Here is a 17027-nt window from a genome sequence, read left to right as displayed (position 1 = left end):
CAACAGCACTACCTCTCAGCCTCTCCATACAACAGCACTACCTCTCAGCCTCTCCATACAACAGCGCTACCTCTCAGCCTCTCCATACTACAGCACTACTTCTCAGCCTCTCCTTACTACAGCACTACCTCTCAGCCTCTCCATACTATAGCACTACCTCTCAGCCTCTCCATACTACGGCACTATCAGCCTCTCCATACTACAGCACTATCAGTCTCTCCTTACTAGAGCACTACCTCTCAGCCTCTCCATACTACAGCACTACCTCTCAGCCTCTCCATACAACAGCACTACCTCTCAGTCTCTCCATACAACAGCACTACCTCTCAGCCTCTCCATACAACAGCACTACCTCTCAGCCTCTACATACAACAGCACTACCTCTCAGCCTATCCATACAACAGCACTACCTCTCAGCCTCTCCTTACTACAGCACTACCTCTCAGCCTCTCCATACTTCAGCTCTACCTCTCAGCCTCTCCATATTACAGCACTATCAGCCTCTCCATACTACAGCACTATCAGTCTCTCCTTACTAGAGCACTACCTCTCAGCCTCTCCATACAACAGCACTAACTCTCAGTCTCTCCATACAACAGCACTACCTCTCAGCCTCTACATACAACAGCACTACCTCTCAGCCTCTCCATACTTCAGCTCTACCTCTCAGCCTCTCCATATTACAGCACTATCTGCCTCTCCATACTACAGCACGATCAGTCTCTCCTTACTAGAGCACTACCTCTCAGCCTCTCCATACTACAGCGCTACCTCTCAGCCTCTCCATACTACAGCACTACCTCTCAGCCTCTCCATACTGCAGCACTACCTCTCAGCCTCTCCATACTACAACACTACCTCTCAGCCTCTCCATACTGCAGCACTATCTCTCAGCCTCTCCATACTACAACACTACCTCTCAGCTTCTCCATACTACAGCACTACATTTGAGTCCATTAACATTACATCACTACCCATCAGCCCCTCCATATTAAAGCAATACCACGATACGAGTATTCTCTTTTTCCGTGCTGGGGATAGTTACAGTTTGTAAAGGTGGTAGTTATGCCATTTTTTGGATAAGGATAAACCCTCTTTTTGCATAGTCTGAAGGGTCTGCGACCACAGAATCATTAACATTAATTTAGGTATCTTTGTTAGCCAAGGAAACATCTGCTCTCACACAGTGCTATGTTTAGTCACCCAGAGTAATAGCTGTGGAAGTATTAGGTTATTATGGGGTACCAGAGGAAGTTCAGCTCGAAGTCCATCATTTTTGTAGCCCTTCCCTGAATATTTTCTAATTTTCTATTGGCTACTTTGAGTTAGGACCCCAAAGCTATACATATGACTGAATACAAGGTTATTCCAATGACCTGTATAGTGACATCATACTCCCCATTTACCTGTAACAAATATCTCTTCCCATTCAAACAAGTATTGTTCTGGCTATTGCCACAGCTTAGCTACACTGCTTGCTTCACTTCTTAGAATTTATAGCTCCAAGGTCCCTTTACTGATAACAGTATGGGCCTGATTCTGAGTCGCATCACCTGCATCTCTCAAATACAGTACCAGTCAAAAGTTTGGACACACCTTCTCATTCAATGGTTTCTGTTTATTTCAATTATTTTCAACATAGTAGATTAATACTGAAGACATCAAAACTATGAAAGAATACATATGGAAGTATGTTGTAAATGAAAAAGTGGTAAACAAGTCAAAATATGTTTTATATTTTAGATTCCTCAAAGTAGCCCCTTTTGCTTTAATGACAGCTTTGCACACTCTTGGCATTCTCTCAGTCAGCTTTACGAGGTAGTCTCCTTGAATGGTTTTGAATTAACAGGTGTGCCTTGTCAAGAGTCAATCTGTGGAATTACTTGCCTTTTTAATGTGTTTGAGACCATCAGTTGTGTTGTGCAGAGGTAGGGTTAGTACAAAGTGGACACCACTACTGTTGTAATCCATATTATGGCACCAACCACTCAACTCAGTAAAGAGAAATGACAGTCCATCATTACTTTAAGGCATGAAGATCAGTCGATACGGAAAATTTCAAGAAGTTTGAATGTATCCTCAAGTGCAGTTGCAAAAACCATCAAACGCTATGATGAAACTGGCTCTCATGAGGACCGCCCCAGGAAAGGAAGACCAAGAGTTACCTCTGCTGCAGAGGATAAGTTCATTAGAGTTACCAGCTTCAGAAACTGCTACTTAACAGCACCTCAGATTAGAGACCACATAAAGTCTTCAGAGTTCAAGTAGCAGACAAAACTCAACATCAACTCTTCAGAGGAGACTGCATGAATCAGGCCTTCATGGTTGTATTGCTGCGAAGAAGCCACTACTGAGGATGAACAACAAGAAGAAGATAATTGTTTGGGCTAAGAAACACAAGGAATGGACATTAGACCAGTGGAAATCTGTACTTTGGTCTGATGAGTCCAAATTTGAGATTTTTGGTTCCAACCGCCGTGTCTTTGTGAGACGCAGAGAAGGTGAGCGGATGGTGTCTGCATGTGTGGTTCCCACTGTGAAGCATGTAGGAGGAGGTGTGATGGTGTGGGAGTGCTTTGCTGGTGACACTGTTGGTGATTTATTCAAAATTCAAGGCACACTTAACCAGCATGGCTACCACAGCATTCTGCAGTGCCATGCCATCCCATCCCATCTGGTTTGCGCTTACTGGGACCATCATTTGTTTTTCAACAAGACAATGACCCCAAACACACCTCCAGACTATGTAAGGGCTACTTGACCAAGAAGGAAAGTGATGGAGTGCTGCGTCAGATGACCTGACCTCCACAATCACCAGACCTAAACCCAGTTGAGCTGGTTTGGGATGAGTTGGACCGCAGAGTGAAGGAAAAGCATCCAACAAGTGCTCAGCACCTCTGGGAACTCCTACAAGACTGTTGGAAAACCATTCCAGGAGACTACCTCATGAAGCTGATTGAGAGAATGCCAAGAGTATGCAAAGCTGTCATCCAAGCAAAAGGGGGCTACTTTGAGGAATCTAAAATATGAAACATATTTTGATTTGTTTAACACTTTTTTATTTACAACATAATTCCATATGTGTTCAGTCATAGTTTTGATGTCTTCAGTATTAATCTACTATGTTGAAAATAATTTAATAAAAAAAAACCACTGAATGAGAAGGTATGTCCAAACTTTTGACTGGTACTGTATATTACACTCTTCACTTTTCTACCCACACGGTAGGGACTAAGCCCATGGTCTTCTCGCTTTTTGTAGTTGCACAAAGTAGTAAAGTGGACTGAAACTTCTATTTCCACTTGAAGCTACTTCTTGACACTCTGGGCCTGATTCTGACCCGCTCGCGAGCGCTGAGCGCTCGCAAAGCGGGTCGATGGTGCCCAAGTGCGCATGCGCACGATGGAGGAGGCTCCGTCGTGTGCATGTGCGAGACCCGAATAACGACAACCAAGCGTCGTTAAGGGTCTCGCACCAAAGGGGGTGAGCTGTCGATGGTGATTGACAGCATGCCCCCTTTGGTGGGCGTGCCGGGGGCGTGGCTGCCCAGACGGAGGCGTTCCCATGGGTACAGTCCCTCCTGGGCTTGAGGCAGCGAGACCCTACCGCAGGATCTCGACGCAAGCCCGATGGTTGCGATGGTCATGACCATCGCGACTATCATCATGGCCGCTCGCTATAGCTGTGGGTGGTCCAAAAAGGAGCAGGGACTGCCCTGATTCAGAGCGAGCGCTCTGTCAGAGCCTCCGGCTCTGAATCAGGGCCTCTATGTCTTCCTTGTGGCTGATCCTTGCTGCCCTGCAGCCATTACCCTGCACAAGTGAAGTGAGCGGTCTGGACGGCCCTTGACACAAATCGCACTGAGTTGCATCATCATGGCCCCGACCCTCACTATGCAATGCTGAGATTACTTATATTGTAAAGTGAGGAGCAGGGCCACGATGACTAGATTCAGCGCAAATTGTGTCATCTGCCACCCGAACCACTCTTTCAGGCATCTGGGAGAGCCACCTGAGATGTGGGAGTCACCTGGACAGTCCGGGAGAGTAGGCTTATCTGTTTTATGCCACAAACTACAGGTGGTGTGGACGGCAATTTGTCAACATACCCAGAGTTTATACAGTGGCCCCTAATACAGGATCACCTATATGGGTGTAAGGAGGACTCTATATGTACATATGGTGATCAGCAGCCTCACACCGCAGATGTCTTGTTCTGTCATCTTTATATTCTCAATTCAAGGACTTTTTTGTTACTGGTCCGTATTTCACCAAACACTTTGTTGTAATTATCCTATTAAGGATACCCTGAAGTTATATTGCTCTCGGCCACAAAAATCAGCTAATTTGGGACAATCACTGTATCATGCACATTTATTGCTACTGTAATTCATGTAGAGGAGTTTCCAGTGGTATATTAATCAGGTGTTTGCTACAAGTGAGCTTTTATATGATGTGATAATAATTTTTATGTGTTTATGATATATAATATATTGTAATTATACATGGTTGTTGGTTTATTTACTATTATTGCTGCAGCACAATGTGAAGTCTGAGAGCATCACTTTGGTTTTCTGTTTTTTGTTTTTTTTAAAAATACCCCTCTCTTCCTCTAGTCTAGTGTATGCAGTGCTGACTCCAGTATAATTTGAGTATATGGCAAACAGTGCCTGTCATTTCTCTATACTGTTAGAGATAATAACTAATAAGTAATATTTTTGTTTTTCTACATAAATGGGTTTCTTAGTGTAGTTTAGATGTGCTGCTGTGGTTTGAATGAAGTATAATTTTAATTAACTAGGAATGCTACTTAAAATATATAGAGTGTCTTTATTGGTAGTATCACATTTAGATATAATACATCTTGCTTCCTTTAAAATATAACCAGGAAATCTATTTATTGCAAATGTATATCAAGCCATAATTCCCCTGTTCAAAATTATTTATCTGATTGTTGTTTTTACTTAATATAACGTTTAAATATTGTATCACTCTGGGTGCAGAATCCAGGATATGAGGGAAAAGTTTGCGGTCTTATAGGTAACAATGTCCTGTTCAGGTTTGTGGATCTAGCAACAGGGATATAAAGCATAACTGACTTTTTCTATATTTTTGCCATTCTTATTTTTTGCCTTACATTGGAATACATTTACTTGTGATTTTTCCTTTTGGTGACGAGGTCTTGAGCAAATTCCTCATCACACTTCAATTTCATATATAACTGTGGGGGATAGTAAAAGTGAAGAATGGTGTATTGTGTGTAATCTGTTCATAGTATTTAGAATTTTTAGCTTAGCTCTCCTTTGGGCATTTAAGGTTTCTACTGCAACACATTGGTAATAGAATGTAATGTGCTTTCTGTCTAGATCTGCTAGAGAAGTCCAGGGTTGTCAAACAGCCAAGAGGTGAACGAAATTTTCATATCTTTTATCAGATGTTGTCTGGAGCCTCTGAGGACCTTCTAAGTACGTATTGCAGTGACCATAAAAAAAACCCTCTTATTTAAATAAAATAGAATCTTCTCCAAACCAAATTTTGTTTTGTGTACTGTATGCCAGCTGACTCCTTGGTGCCACATCCACCCATAATAAGTCCTTCCCTTTAGATTCCCTTTAGTCTGCCATGCCAAACATGCTTTGACTTCCTATATATAATTTTTGTTTTGTGTGATCCATTTGGATTACCTTATTGAAGATCAGTGTAGATGATCTCATGGTCACATACTTGGTCAATGAGAAGCTGGGACATATAATGGGCACCATGACTTCTTTCCCGGCCTGCCTTTATGTGGTTTCAGAGGAGCCAGTCGTGGAGAATGCATAGCAAAGATCAACAAAAAGAGTTCAGCACAGGTTGGACTCTATTTTATTTTCTTCTTTACCAGGCAAGACTATAGGCAGCCAATGGAACTAATTCTGACAATAGCTTTGTATGAAATTAATAATAGAAAAATCTTTACGTTTTGTTTTCTTTTTGTGTTTGTTTTTTTCATTTTTTTTTTCTAATTCAGTTAAATGTATAAAACTTTTCCAGGTAAACTGAAACTGGAACGAGATTTCAGCAAATATAACTATCTAAGCTTGGATTCAGCCAAAGTGAATGGCGTAGATGATGCATCAAACTTCAGAACTGTCAGGGTAAGAGAAGCAATCTTCTATTTCATGAGGTGTAATGTTGTGATTGTGTTATATGCCGTGTGAATAATGCAGTGTGAATAACTTAACCAAAGCTTAAAATGTTACATTTGTTGGCATTCACAAAGCTGTAAAATTGTGGTGTACTACCTACCTGGGGGTGTACTACCTACCTGGGGGAGTGCTGCTCCCCAGATCCAAAGGAATCATTCATTGACCAGTGGCAGTGGTGGAACAATTGAAATCTGATCCCTAAAAAATGGAACCAGTCGGCACTGATTATCTACTAATTTAAAATGTTGTATATTTGTATCAAGCTGTTCCTTAAAACTGGCTAAGCAACTGTTCTGGAGTAATAAAGCTCTGCAGTTTTATAGAAATAGACAACAAGAAGGAACACTACTCATGAACTGCGATATGCCAGTGTTATAATAATATACACATATAAATTCCAAGTGCAAGTAAATTAATAATACTTTTATAAAATTTTTTATTAATTAGTAGCCTAGCAATAAAAAAATATATACATACACACACATGCATGGGTCCCATCATAACAATAACTAATTGTAAAAAACAATCAGGGTATTCCAATCCTCATTAAACAATGTCCAGAATCCGTTCAGACTGGGGAGGAGAATATAATGCTTAAAATTGTGTTGTACTACCTACCTGGGGGAGTGCTGCTCCCCACATCCAATGGAATCATTTATTGCCCAGTGGCAGTGGTGGAACAGTTTAAAGCTGATCCCCATAGCAAGATTTGGGCAGGGGCTGTGCGTTGATGCTCCAACATCCCATGTGGTGCTCAGCAGAGATTTAAACCCTAATGGAACCACTACTTTATTAGTTTACATAATGGATTTTACTGTATTATTTTATTAATGCTAGGAACTATTATGCACAAGAGAGATGACACATTTTTAACTAGCTCTAGAAACAGGTAGTCATTTCAGAAATGAAAAAAATAAGCATTTACACACTTATCCAGAATATGATAGTAACTATAAAACTTACAACTTTAGGTGAGTAACGGTACCTTTTTTTTATATATATATAGAAATAAATTCACACGTTATAGATTTTGACATGAATACTGTTAGATTATTTATAATACATTCTTGCTGAGACATTGGTTGGGTTTTATGATTTTGATTGCATGCTTAACCACTTGCTTGGCATGGTGGCATTTGATGCGAACATGCCAGGCTGGGCTTTAACTGACGTGGTCGCATTATGTGACCATGATGATCTTCCAGGAGCTGCCATCTCAGAGAGACCTTCTCAGCCCCTCTGCACCCATGGCTCTTTCCAAAGTGCGTGCCAATCACTGATAACAGTGATTGGACAGCCTGACGGCAGAAAGGAGCAGCTTCCAGGGAAATGTAATGAAAGCAGCGCACTGACCCATTGTATACACAGCGGCTGCAGAGAGGAGCAGCTTCCAGGGAAATGTAATCAGAGCAGCGCACTGACCCAGTGTATACACAGCGGCTGCAGATAGGAGCAGCTTCCAGGGAAATGTAATCAGAGCAGCGCACTGACCCAGTGTATACACAGCGGCTGCAGAGAGTAGCAGCTTCCAGGGAAATGAAATCAGAGCAGTGCACTGACCCAGTGTATACACAGCGGCTGCAGATAGGAGCAGCTTCCAGGGAAATGTAATCAGAGCAGTACACTGACCCAGTGTATACACAGCGGCTGCAGAGAGGAGCAGCTTCCAGGGAAATGAAATCAGAGCAGTACACTGACCCAGTGTATACACAGCGGCTGCAGAGAGGAGCAGCTTCCAGGGAAATGAAATCAGAGCAGTGCACTGACCCAGTGTATACACAGCGGCTGCAGATAGGAGCAGCTTCCAGGGAAATGTAATCAGAGCAGCGCACTGACCCAGTGTATACACAGCGGCTGCAGAGAGGAGCAGCTTCCAGGGAAATGTAATCAGAGCAGCGCACTGACCCAGTGTATACACAGCGGCTGCAGAGAGGAGCAGCTTCCAGGGAAAAATCAGAGCAGTGCACTGACCCACTGTATACACAGCGGCTGCAGATAGGAGCAGCTTCCAGGGAAATGTAATCAGAGCAGCGCACTGACACAGTTTATACACAGCGGCTGCAGATAGGAGCAGCTTCCAGGGAAATGTAATCAGAGCAGTACACTGACCCAGTGTATACACAGCGGCTGCAGAGAGGAGCAGCTTCCAGGGAAATGAAATCAGAGCAGTACACTGACCCAGTGTATACACAGCGGCTGCAGAGAGGAGCAGCTTCCAGGGAAATGAAATCAGAGCAGTGCACTGACTCAGTGTATACACAGTGGCTGCAGATAGGAGCAGCTTCCAGGGAAATGTAATCAGAGCAGTGCACTGACCCAGTGTATACACAGTGGCTGCAGAGAGGAGCAGCTTCCAGGGAAATGTAATGAAAGCAGCGCACTGACCCAGTGTATACACAGCGGCTGCAGATAGGAGCAGCTTCCAGGGAAATGTAATCAGAGCAGCGCACTGACCCAGTGTATACACAGCGGCTGCAGAGAGGAGCAGCTTCCATGGAAATGTAATCAGAGCAGTGCATTGACCCAGTGTATACACAGCGGCTGCAGAGAGGAGCAGCTTCCAGGGAAATGTAATCAGAGCAGTGCACTGACCCAGTGTATACACAGCGGCTGCAGAGAGGAGCAGCTTCCAGGGAAATGTAATCAGAGCAGTGCACTGACCCAGTGTATACACAGCGGCTGCAGAGAGGAGCAGCTTCCAGGGAAATGTAATCAAAGCAGCGCAATGACCCGGTGTATACACAGCGTCTGCAGAGAGGAACAGCTTCCAGGGAAATGTAATCAGAGCAGCGCAATGACCCAGTGTATACACAGCGGCTGCAGATAGGAGCAGCTTCCAGGGGAATGTTATGAAAGCAGCGCAATGACCCAGTGTATACACAGCGGCTGCAGATAGGAGCAGCTTCCAGGGGAATGTTATGAAAGCAGTGCACTGACCCTGTGTACACTCATTGGCTGCAGATAGGAGCAGCTGCTGGGGAAATGTGATCAGAGCAGCGCAATGACCCAGTGTATACACAGCGGCTGCAGATAGGAGCAGCTTCCAGGGGAATGTTATGAAAGCAGCGCAATGACCCAGTGTATACACAGCGGCTGCAGATAGGAGCAGCTTCCAGGGGAATGTTATGAAAGCAGCGCACTGACCCTGTGTACACTCATTGGCTGCAGAGAGGAGCAGCTGCTGGGGAAATGTAAACTAGGTCATAGCTAGATGTGTGCGAGTGGTGCCATCCCGCAGAACCGTGGGGGTGGCACCTTTGCTGTCCCATGACACCTTTTTATGTGGCTAACAGGGTGCCTGCAAAGGGACAGTGCAGCCAGTAGCGCTACTGTAGAGTCGCTCAGAGCGTCTCAAGGGACACTCCAGGCAGTCACCATGAAGCCTGTAGAGCTTCACACTCACGTCTAAAGTTTCCAATTGCCGGGGTAGCTACCCATAGGGGATCACATGTGTCCTCTGCATACAGAAAATAGTAAGGAAGGGGGTGCAATCACCAGTCTTCTCAAAATATTTCTTTATTTCATCTTAGTAAAAAATTACAGCATTCACAGAACTCTGAATGCTGTTATTTTTTACTAAGGTGAAATAAAGAAACAGTTTTAGAAGACTGGTGAGTGCACCCCCTTCCCTTCTAATAAATAAATAGTACATATATATAATATATATATATATATATATATATATATATATATATATAATATGCATATAATATATTATACATTTTTTATTAAAATTGGGATGCATATGTTTTAGATAGATGCTCTTAGCCTAATTCAATCATAAAAAACCCAACCATTTCTCATTGTTTTAGGAAAAAATATTAGCCAGTTAAGTGGTTAAGAAATACTATAAGGGTGTAATATACTACGCTATCTAAGAAGTATAATATTAAAATATATATAATATAATGATTTAGATGCACTAAGCTCTGGAAAATTACAAATTGGAGAGTGATAAACTACCAACCAATCAGCTCCTAACTGTTATTTTTCAAACACAGTCTGTAAACTGAAAGTTAGGAGCTGAGTGGCTGGTAGTTTATCACTCTCCAATTTATCACTTTCCAGAGCTTAGTACTTCTGCCCTAATATCATAAAGTAATAGAAACACATTATATTAGTGGAACTTTGTTGACTGTCTTATTGCAACATAAAATATGTTGATTATTTTTTTTGTGCTATTTTGTATCTATACAATGTAGGAGCAGATTAAAATCATTTATTGTATATGGGAAGTATATTGAATCTGCAGACGTCTTTAGACGTCTTTATAGTAGGGATGTGCAGGCTCGGATAGGTTCGAGTTTGCACGTGGAGTTCGGATTTTTCCCTCCAAAAAAACGGAACTCAGAACGAGGTAAAACGTCATCTTACATGGACGAACATCATCATTCCTGGTCTTTTGTCCAGGAATGATGATGTTCGTCCATGTAAGATGACGTTTTGCCTCGTTCTGAGTTCCGTTTTTTTGGAGGGAAAAATCCGAACTCCACGTGCAAACTCGAACCTATCCGAGCCTGCACATCCCTACTTTATAGGAATAGTTGTATTATTTACTTTAATTTTAATATTTGTATGCCACTTTTTATATAATTGAATTTTTCTTTTCCAGAATGCTATGCAGATTGTAGGTTTTATGGAACATGAAACACAGTCTGTCTTGGAGGTTGTAGCTGCAGTGTTAAAATTGGGAAACATTGAGTTCAAGCCAGAATCCCGTGTCAATGGCCTGGATGAAAGTAAAATTAAGGATAAAAATGGTAATGTCTCTGAATGAGCTATACAATGCTTAGACCATTTAATCATTTAAACATAAAAATTTAGATTTTTAAACAAGTATACTTTGTTTTTATTAAGTGACCCAGTAAATTAAAATGACTGCTTAAAGGCTGAACTTCCTGGGGAACAAATTGGAAGTTTAAAAGAGGAGCAGTTAATATTTATTTAAAACAAGCTCCTTAAGTGTTTGCTGCAAAGTTAATTGGGTGTAGTCCTCAGCTATTCATTTTCAAAGTGCCACATCATGACCACAGACAATAGAATAGCCAGAGGGTAGAATGTTTTGTAAAGCTTCAACGTGTCCTTTTAGTCAGATATTGATTAAGAAATGGAGAGAGAGAGAGAGAGAGTGCATGTTGGTACTTGCAGAGAGAGCACTTCCTTTATTGGCATGCTGGGTTGTGACATTGATGGCAGAGATAGGTTGGGGACTTGCCATACTTACTAGTCACTACTATGCATTCCAATTCGTAAATAAGGCACTGGCAGGTCTACAAACTAAGGCAGGGCACACACCTAAACGACCGGCAATCATGCCGATGTTCAGGGCGATTTGCCTTCACCCTGGACATCGCATTATTGCCGGTACACACTTGAAATATTTAATGAAAGACTGAGCAGTCACTGGTGCGTCCTTCATTAACATGTACAGGCTCACATGCGATATTGTGTGATTGACTGTGCAGCACAGCCAATCGCACGATATCGCATGCGACCGCCGGTACGCGCAAATTTGGCATACACACTGTACAATATGCCCGATTTGTCATTCCAATTTGGCTAAATCGGTCAAATCGGGCCGATATCGTGTTGGTGTGTATGCACCCTAAGTCTTTGCAAAGTGTGTTACAGGTGATTCAGCTCTTAGATGCTTTCCACATTTTATTTGATTTATCACATGTAATTAATAGCAATAAAGAAATATACTATATATGTATTTCAGTGCTTCAGTTTTCACTAATTCTTGCAGACAGTCCATTAATGATTGACCTTTATCTTTAGGTAATAATGTATATTTTCCCAAAACAAAAAGTAATAGATTTCTTTTTTACCCATTAAGAGATCTGGCATCCACTTTAACCAAATATGTCACTGATGCTAGATGCATCTTGATGTACTGTACCTACCTACATACATATAAACTTTGAAAACTTAAGCTGCATACACGTAAACATTTTCTGTCCAATCAGCCAACTAGTTGATTGGTTGGAATGAAAATCTGGTAACGTATGGGAGTAAATGATGATCAGCAATTTGCTCCTAAATGCCAGAAAACAGATGAAAATGGTCGTTCAGACAAGTTTGTTAAATGTTTGATCTAAACAATTTGTTCAAACAACAGTCTTTGTCCATTTTCCGGCATTTGGGAGCAAATTGCTGATTGTCATTTACTCCCATACCTTACCAGATTTTCATTCCAACCAATCAACTAGTTGGATGTTTGGACATAAAATCTTTACGTGTGTATGCACCTTAAATCTATATCCTATGTCCTATCTTTTGGGCCTCAGGATGGGTGACGGCCTGTGTGGAGACATGGCCACGCCCTGGTAATAATGGAGAGGCTCACTTTACATACTACCGATGTGAGCATGGTCATGACATTTTGGGATTGGTTGTGCCTCCCTGGCTGCCCCTACCCTCTTTGACACCCTTTTTTGTGCGCTACACAAAGAAAAATATGCATAGGGGGAGATTTAGCAAATCTTGGAGAGAAATAAAGTGGAGAGAGATAAAGTACCAACCAATCAGCTCCGAACAGCCTGTAACATGACAGAAACTGGTTGATAGGTCCTTTCTCTCTCTCTCTCCACTTTCTCTCTCTCTCCACGCTTTGAGAAATATCCCCTATAGAACTTTATTTTACATAGAAGAATAGTGAAAATGTAAATATTAACTTGGCAAATTGTACAGCAAGATTGTTAATACATAACCATAAAATATATTTCTATAAATAATTACAGGAGAAATACGCAAAATCTAAAAAACAAAAAAAAAATCTCCCATTTCATAATAATATGATTTTCAGTACATTAGTGGCTGAGAACATAGTTTGGGCTCTTAATCCTTCTCATCTCTGTTCAGGGTAAAAACAAACTTCAGCCGTTACTACAGCTAGTACGTTATTATTTTTTAATGGTTGAACAAAAACTGTTAATCTGAAGGGGGGTGCCAGAATGGCACTATGATTGTTATCACTTCATTCATTTATGTAAATGTATTTATATAGCACCAACATATTCCATTGCGCTTTACATTTATTCACAAAAAAGTAAAAAGTGAGAATAGTGAATTACAGACAGACGAAGAGGTAAGAAGATCCTGCTCACAAGCTTTCCATCTTTCCGATCACTAGCATTATGTGCAGACACATAAGAGATCAGGGAAGACCTTCCACAACCAGCCCCTTCAATGGAATACATTTCATGGCTTTATCACTCCACTTTGATGCAAGAGAGTTTGAGCATTGTGAATACTAATGGTTTCCTAGCTGGTAATGCTGTCCTGACACAGCTGGTAATGCTGCCCTGACACAGCTGGAAATGCGCACTGATACAGCTGGTAATGCTGCCCTGACACAGCTGGTAATGCTGCCCTGACAGCTGGTAATGCTGCCTGATACAGCTGGTAATGCTGCCCTGACACAGCTGGTAATGCTGCCCTGACACAGCTGGTAATGCTGCCCTGACACAGTTGGTAATGCTGCCCTGACACAGTTGGTAATGCTGCCCTGACACAGCTGGTAATGCTGCCCTGACACAGCTGGTAATGCTGCCTGACACAGCTGGTAATGCTGCCCTGACACAGCTGGTAATGCTTCCCTGACACAGCTGGTAATGCTGCCTGATACAGCTGGTAATGCTGCCCTGACACAGCTGGTAATTCTGCCCTGACACAGCTGGTAATGCTGCGTGATACAGCTGGTAATGCTGCCCTGACACAGCTGGTAATGCTGCCCTGACACAGATGGTAATGCTGCCTGATACAGCTGGTAATGCTGCCCTGACACAGCTGGTAATGCTGCCTGATACAGCTGGTAATGCTGCCTGATACAGCTGGTAATGCTGCCCTGACACAGCTGGTAATGCTGCCCTGACACAGCTGGTAATGCTGCCCTGACACAGCTGGTAATGCTGCCTGATACAGCTGGTAATGCTGCCCTGATACAGCTGGTAATGCTGCCCTGATACAGCTGGTAATGCTGCCCTGACACAGCTGGTAATGCTGCCCTGACACAGCTGGTAATGCTGCCCTGATACAGCTGGTAATGCTGCCCTGACACAGCTGGTAATGCTGCCCTGACACAGCTGGTAATGCTGCCCTGACACAGCTGGTAATGCTGCCCTGACACAGCTGGTAATGCTGCCCTGATACAGCTGGTAATGCTGCCCTGACACAGCTGGTAATGCTGCCCTGACACAGATGGTAATGCTGCCTGATACAGCTGGTAATGCTGCCCTGATACAGCTGGTAATGCTGCCCTGACACAGCTGGTAATGCTGCCTGATACAGCTGGTAATGCTGCCTGATACAGCGGGTAATGCTGCCCTGACACAGCTGGTAATGCTGCCTGATACAGCTGGCAATGCTGCCCTGACACAGCTGGTAATGCTGCCCTGACACAGCTGGTAATGCTGCGTGATACAGCTGGTAATGCTGCCCTGACACAGCTGGTAATGCTGCCCTGACACAGCTGGTAATGCTGCCCGATACAGCTGGTAATGCTGCCCTGACACAGCTGGTAATGCTGCCCTGACACAGCTGGTAATGCTTCCCTGACACAGCTGGTAATGCTGCCTGATACAGCTGGTAATGCTGCCCTGACACAGCGGGTAATGCTGCCCTGACACAGCGGGTAATGCTGCCCTGACACAGCTGGTAATGCTGCCTGATACAGCTGGTAATGCTGCCCTGATACAGCTGGTAATGCTGCCCTGATACAGCTGGTAATGCTGCCCTGACACCGCTGGTAATGCTGCCCTGACACAGCTGGTAATGCTGCCCTGATACAGCTGGTAATGCTGCCTTGATACAGCTGGTAATGCTGCCTGATACAGCTGGTAATGCTGCCCTGACACAGCTGGTAATGCTGCCTGATACAGCTGGTAATGCTGCCCTGACACAGCTGGTAATGCTGCCCTGATACAGCTGGTAATGCTGCCCTGACACAGCTGGTAATGCTGCCTGATACAGCTGGTAATGCTGCCCTGACACAGCTGGTAATGCTGCCTGATACAGCTGGTAATGCTGCCCTGACACAGCTGGTAATGCTGCCCTGACACAGCTGGTAATGCTGCCCTGACACAGCTGGTAATGCTGCAGAGAAAATGGCAAGTGTTTTTTTTTTTTGTCAACAATAGTGGAGCAGACAAATGAAAAACATTCTTGCAGATCATCTCATTCTCCTCTGGAGAAGGCACCTTTTTGTTTGTCAATTATTTATTTTGTAAAGTAGAACAGAGACCAAAATGAGTTTATTATGTGACACTGCATGCATAACTTCCCTATACTTTATAAAAACTGTAAGTAAAAGCAGTAGTTGAATTATTAGTCAGTTTTTGTCGCTTGATACTGCATTGAATGACTATAGAACATTTCTGACTATATAACATGTATATTTACGCATTGCAACATGTTTTGCTAAGTGTATCGACAACTGAAAATGATGAGATGAAGCCTCAGTGCATGACACTGTTTTATATGAATATGTTATTAAATGATTGCAGTTATTTCCTATGTCGTGCTGTAACCAGCTCACTTCATGATTTCTTCCCCATTTGTGTGTTTCATACATGGTAATTATGGGCAGAATTTGCATGAAGCGATGCTACTATCCCCAATCTAATAAGCATTTTCTTATACTTATTGCACTATTTATGTGCTACTGTAGATAATGTAAAATATAAGGGACAAAATGAAGAAATCCTGTTGTACACAACAAATATAAAAAGTTTATGCTGTAATCTTTTCATTTTGTCTTTGTAATTGAAAGATTATTTCAGTTTGCTAGGAACAAACTTTGTTCTTGCTATGTAATTTGTCATTTATTTATTTATAACCCTAAATGACTTACAGAGCTGAAGGAAATCTGTGAGCTCACGGGCATTGATCAGAGTGTGCTAGAACGGGCTTTCAGTTTCCGAACAGTGGAAGCCAAACAAGAAAAAGTCTCTACAACCCTTAACGTTGCTCAGGTTGGTTATTAACCAATGAAACCTTATTTCATTTCATTTGCGAGCAAATGTTTGTGCAAGTGTACCTAGAAGAATTGATTCTGTCTTGAAGGCAAAGGCTGGTCATGCCAAATATTGATTTAATTTGAATTCTCTTCTGTTTACTTACTTGGCATTTTGTTAATTGATAAAATAAACTATTAACACTTCTATTTTTGAAAGCACTCTTACTTTGCAGTATTTTTTCCACACCTGCCTAAAACTTTTGCACAGTATTGTATATGTGTTGTGTGTGTGTGTGTGTATATGTATATATGTAATATATATATATATTATACAGGGGTCCGGCAGAATGATAATAGTCCATGTTGTATTCTATTCTCTGCACGGGAGATACAGTAGATTAAGCACGCCTCTCTAATTTCAAAGCATTATAGCCACATTTTGATTGTAAGCATCATTCCCACAGGGATATAAACGAGTACTTATCAGATTGTCATGGAGTAGTAACGCTGGGTACACACTGACAGATATATTGGCCGATCAATTGATTGGCCAATATATCTTGCGCCTGTCGGCCAGTGTGTACCAGCGATATGTCTGTTATCGACGTCGTTCACAGACATATCGCATTGGCTGTGCTGTACAGCCGATGGACAGATATATCTGCAGACATATCTGTCCATCGGCAAGTGTGCACGGGTGATCAGCCGACTGCCCGTACACATGCAGCCGCGGTTAGCGCCCCCAACCCGCCCCCAGGCCAACGGGACCTGGAAGATAATGGTCATTCAGTATATATATGAACGACCACCTTAAGGCATCAGACAGAGTTATAGCCCGTCTGTCGTTGCCTTATATATATTTTAACACTTTTTTTCAATAAT

The 17027-nt window shown here is 42.5% G+C and overlaps 1 protein-coding gene across 3 annotated transcripts in view; it reads left to right on the top strand.

Moving 5' to 3' along the window:
- The window catches only part of MYO1B (myosin IB), a 275621-nt gene that overhangs the window by 133105 nt on the left and 125489 nt on the right, over nucleotides 1-17027 (top strand). For all 3 annotated transcript variants that reach the window (XM_088466667.1, XM_088466666.1, XM_088466665.1), the window contains exons 8-11: nucleotides 5366-5464; nucleotides 6033-6136; nucleotides 10800-10947; nucleotides 16043-16161. In XM_088466667.1, the coding sequence (XP_088322793.1) occupies nucleotides 5366-5464; nucleotides 6033-6136; nucleotides 10800-10947; nucleotides 16043-16161 (470 nt within the window). The remainder of the gene's footprint in view (nucleotides 1-5365; nucleotides 5465-6032; nucleotides 6137-10799; nucleotides 10948-16042; nucleotides 16162-17027) is intronic.

This window comes from Taudactylus pleione, unplaced genomic scaffold (genome assembly GCF_031769625.1).
Source record: "Taudactylus pleione unplaced genomic scaffold, aTauple2 ptg000066l, whole genome shotgun sequence".
In the NCBI taxonomy this organism is placed as follows: Eukaryota; Metazoa; Chordata; class Amphibia; order Anura; family Myobatrachidae; genus Taudactylus; species Taudactylus pleione.
This window is presented reverse-complemented; position numbering and strand designations above follow the sequence as displayed.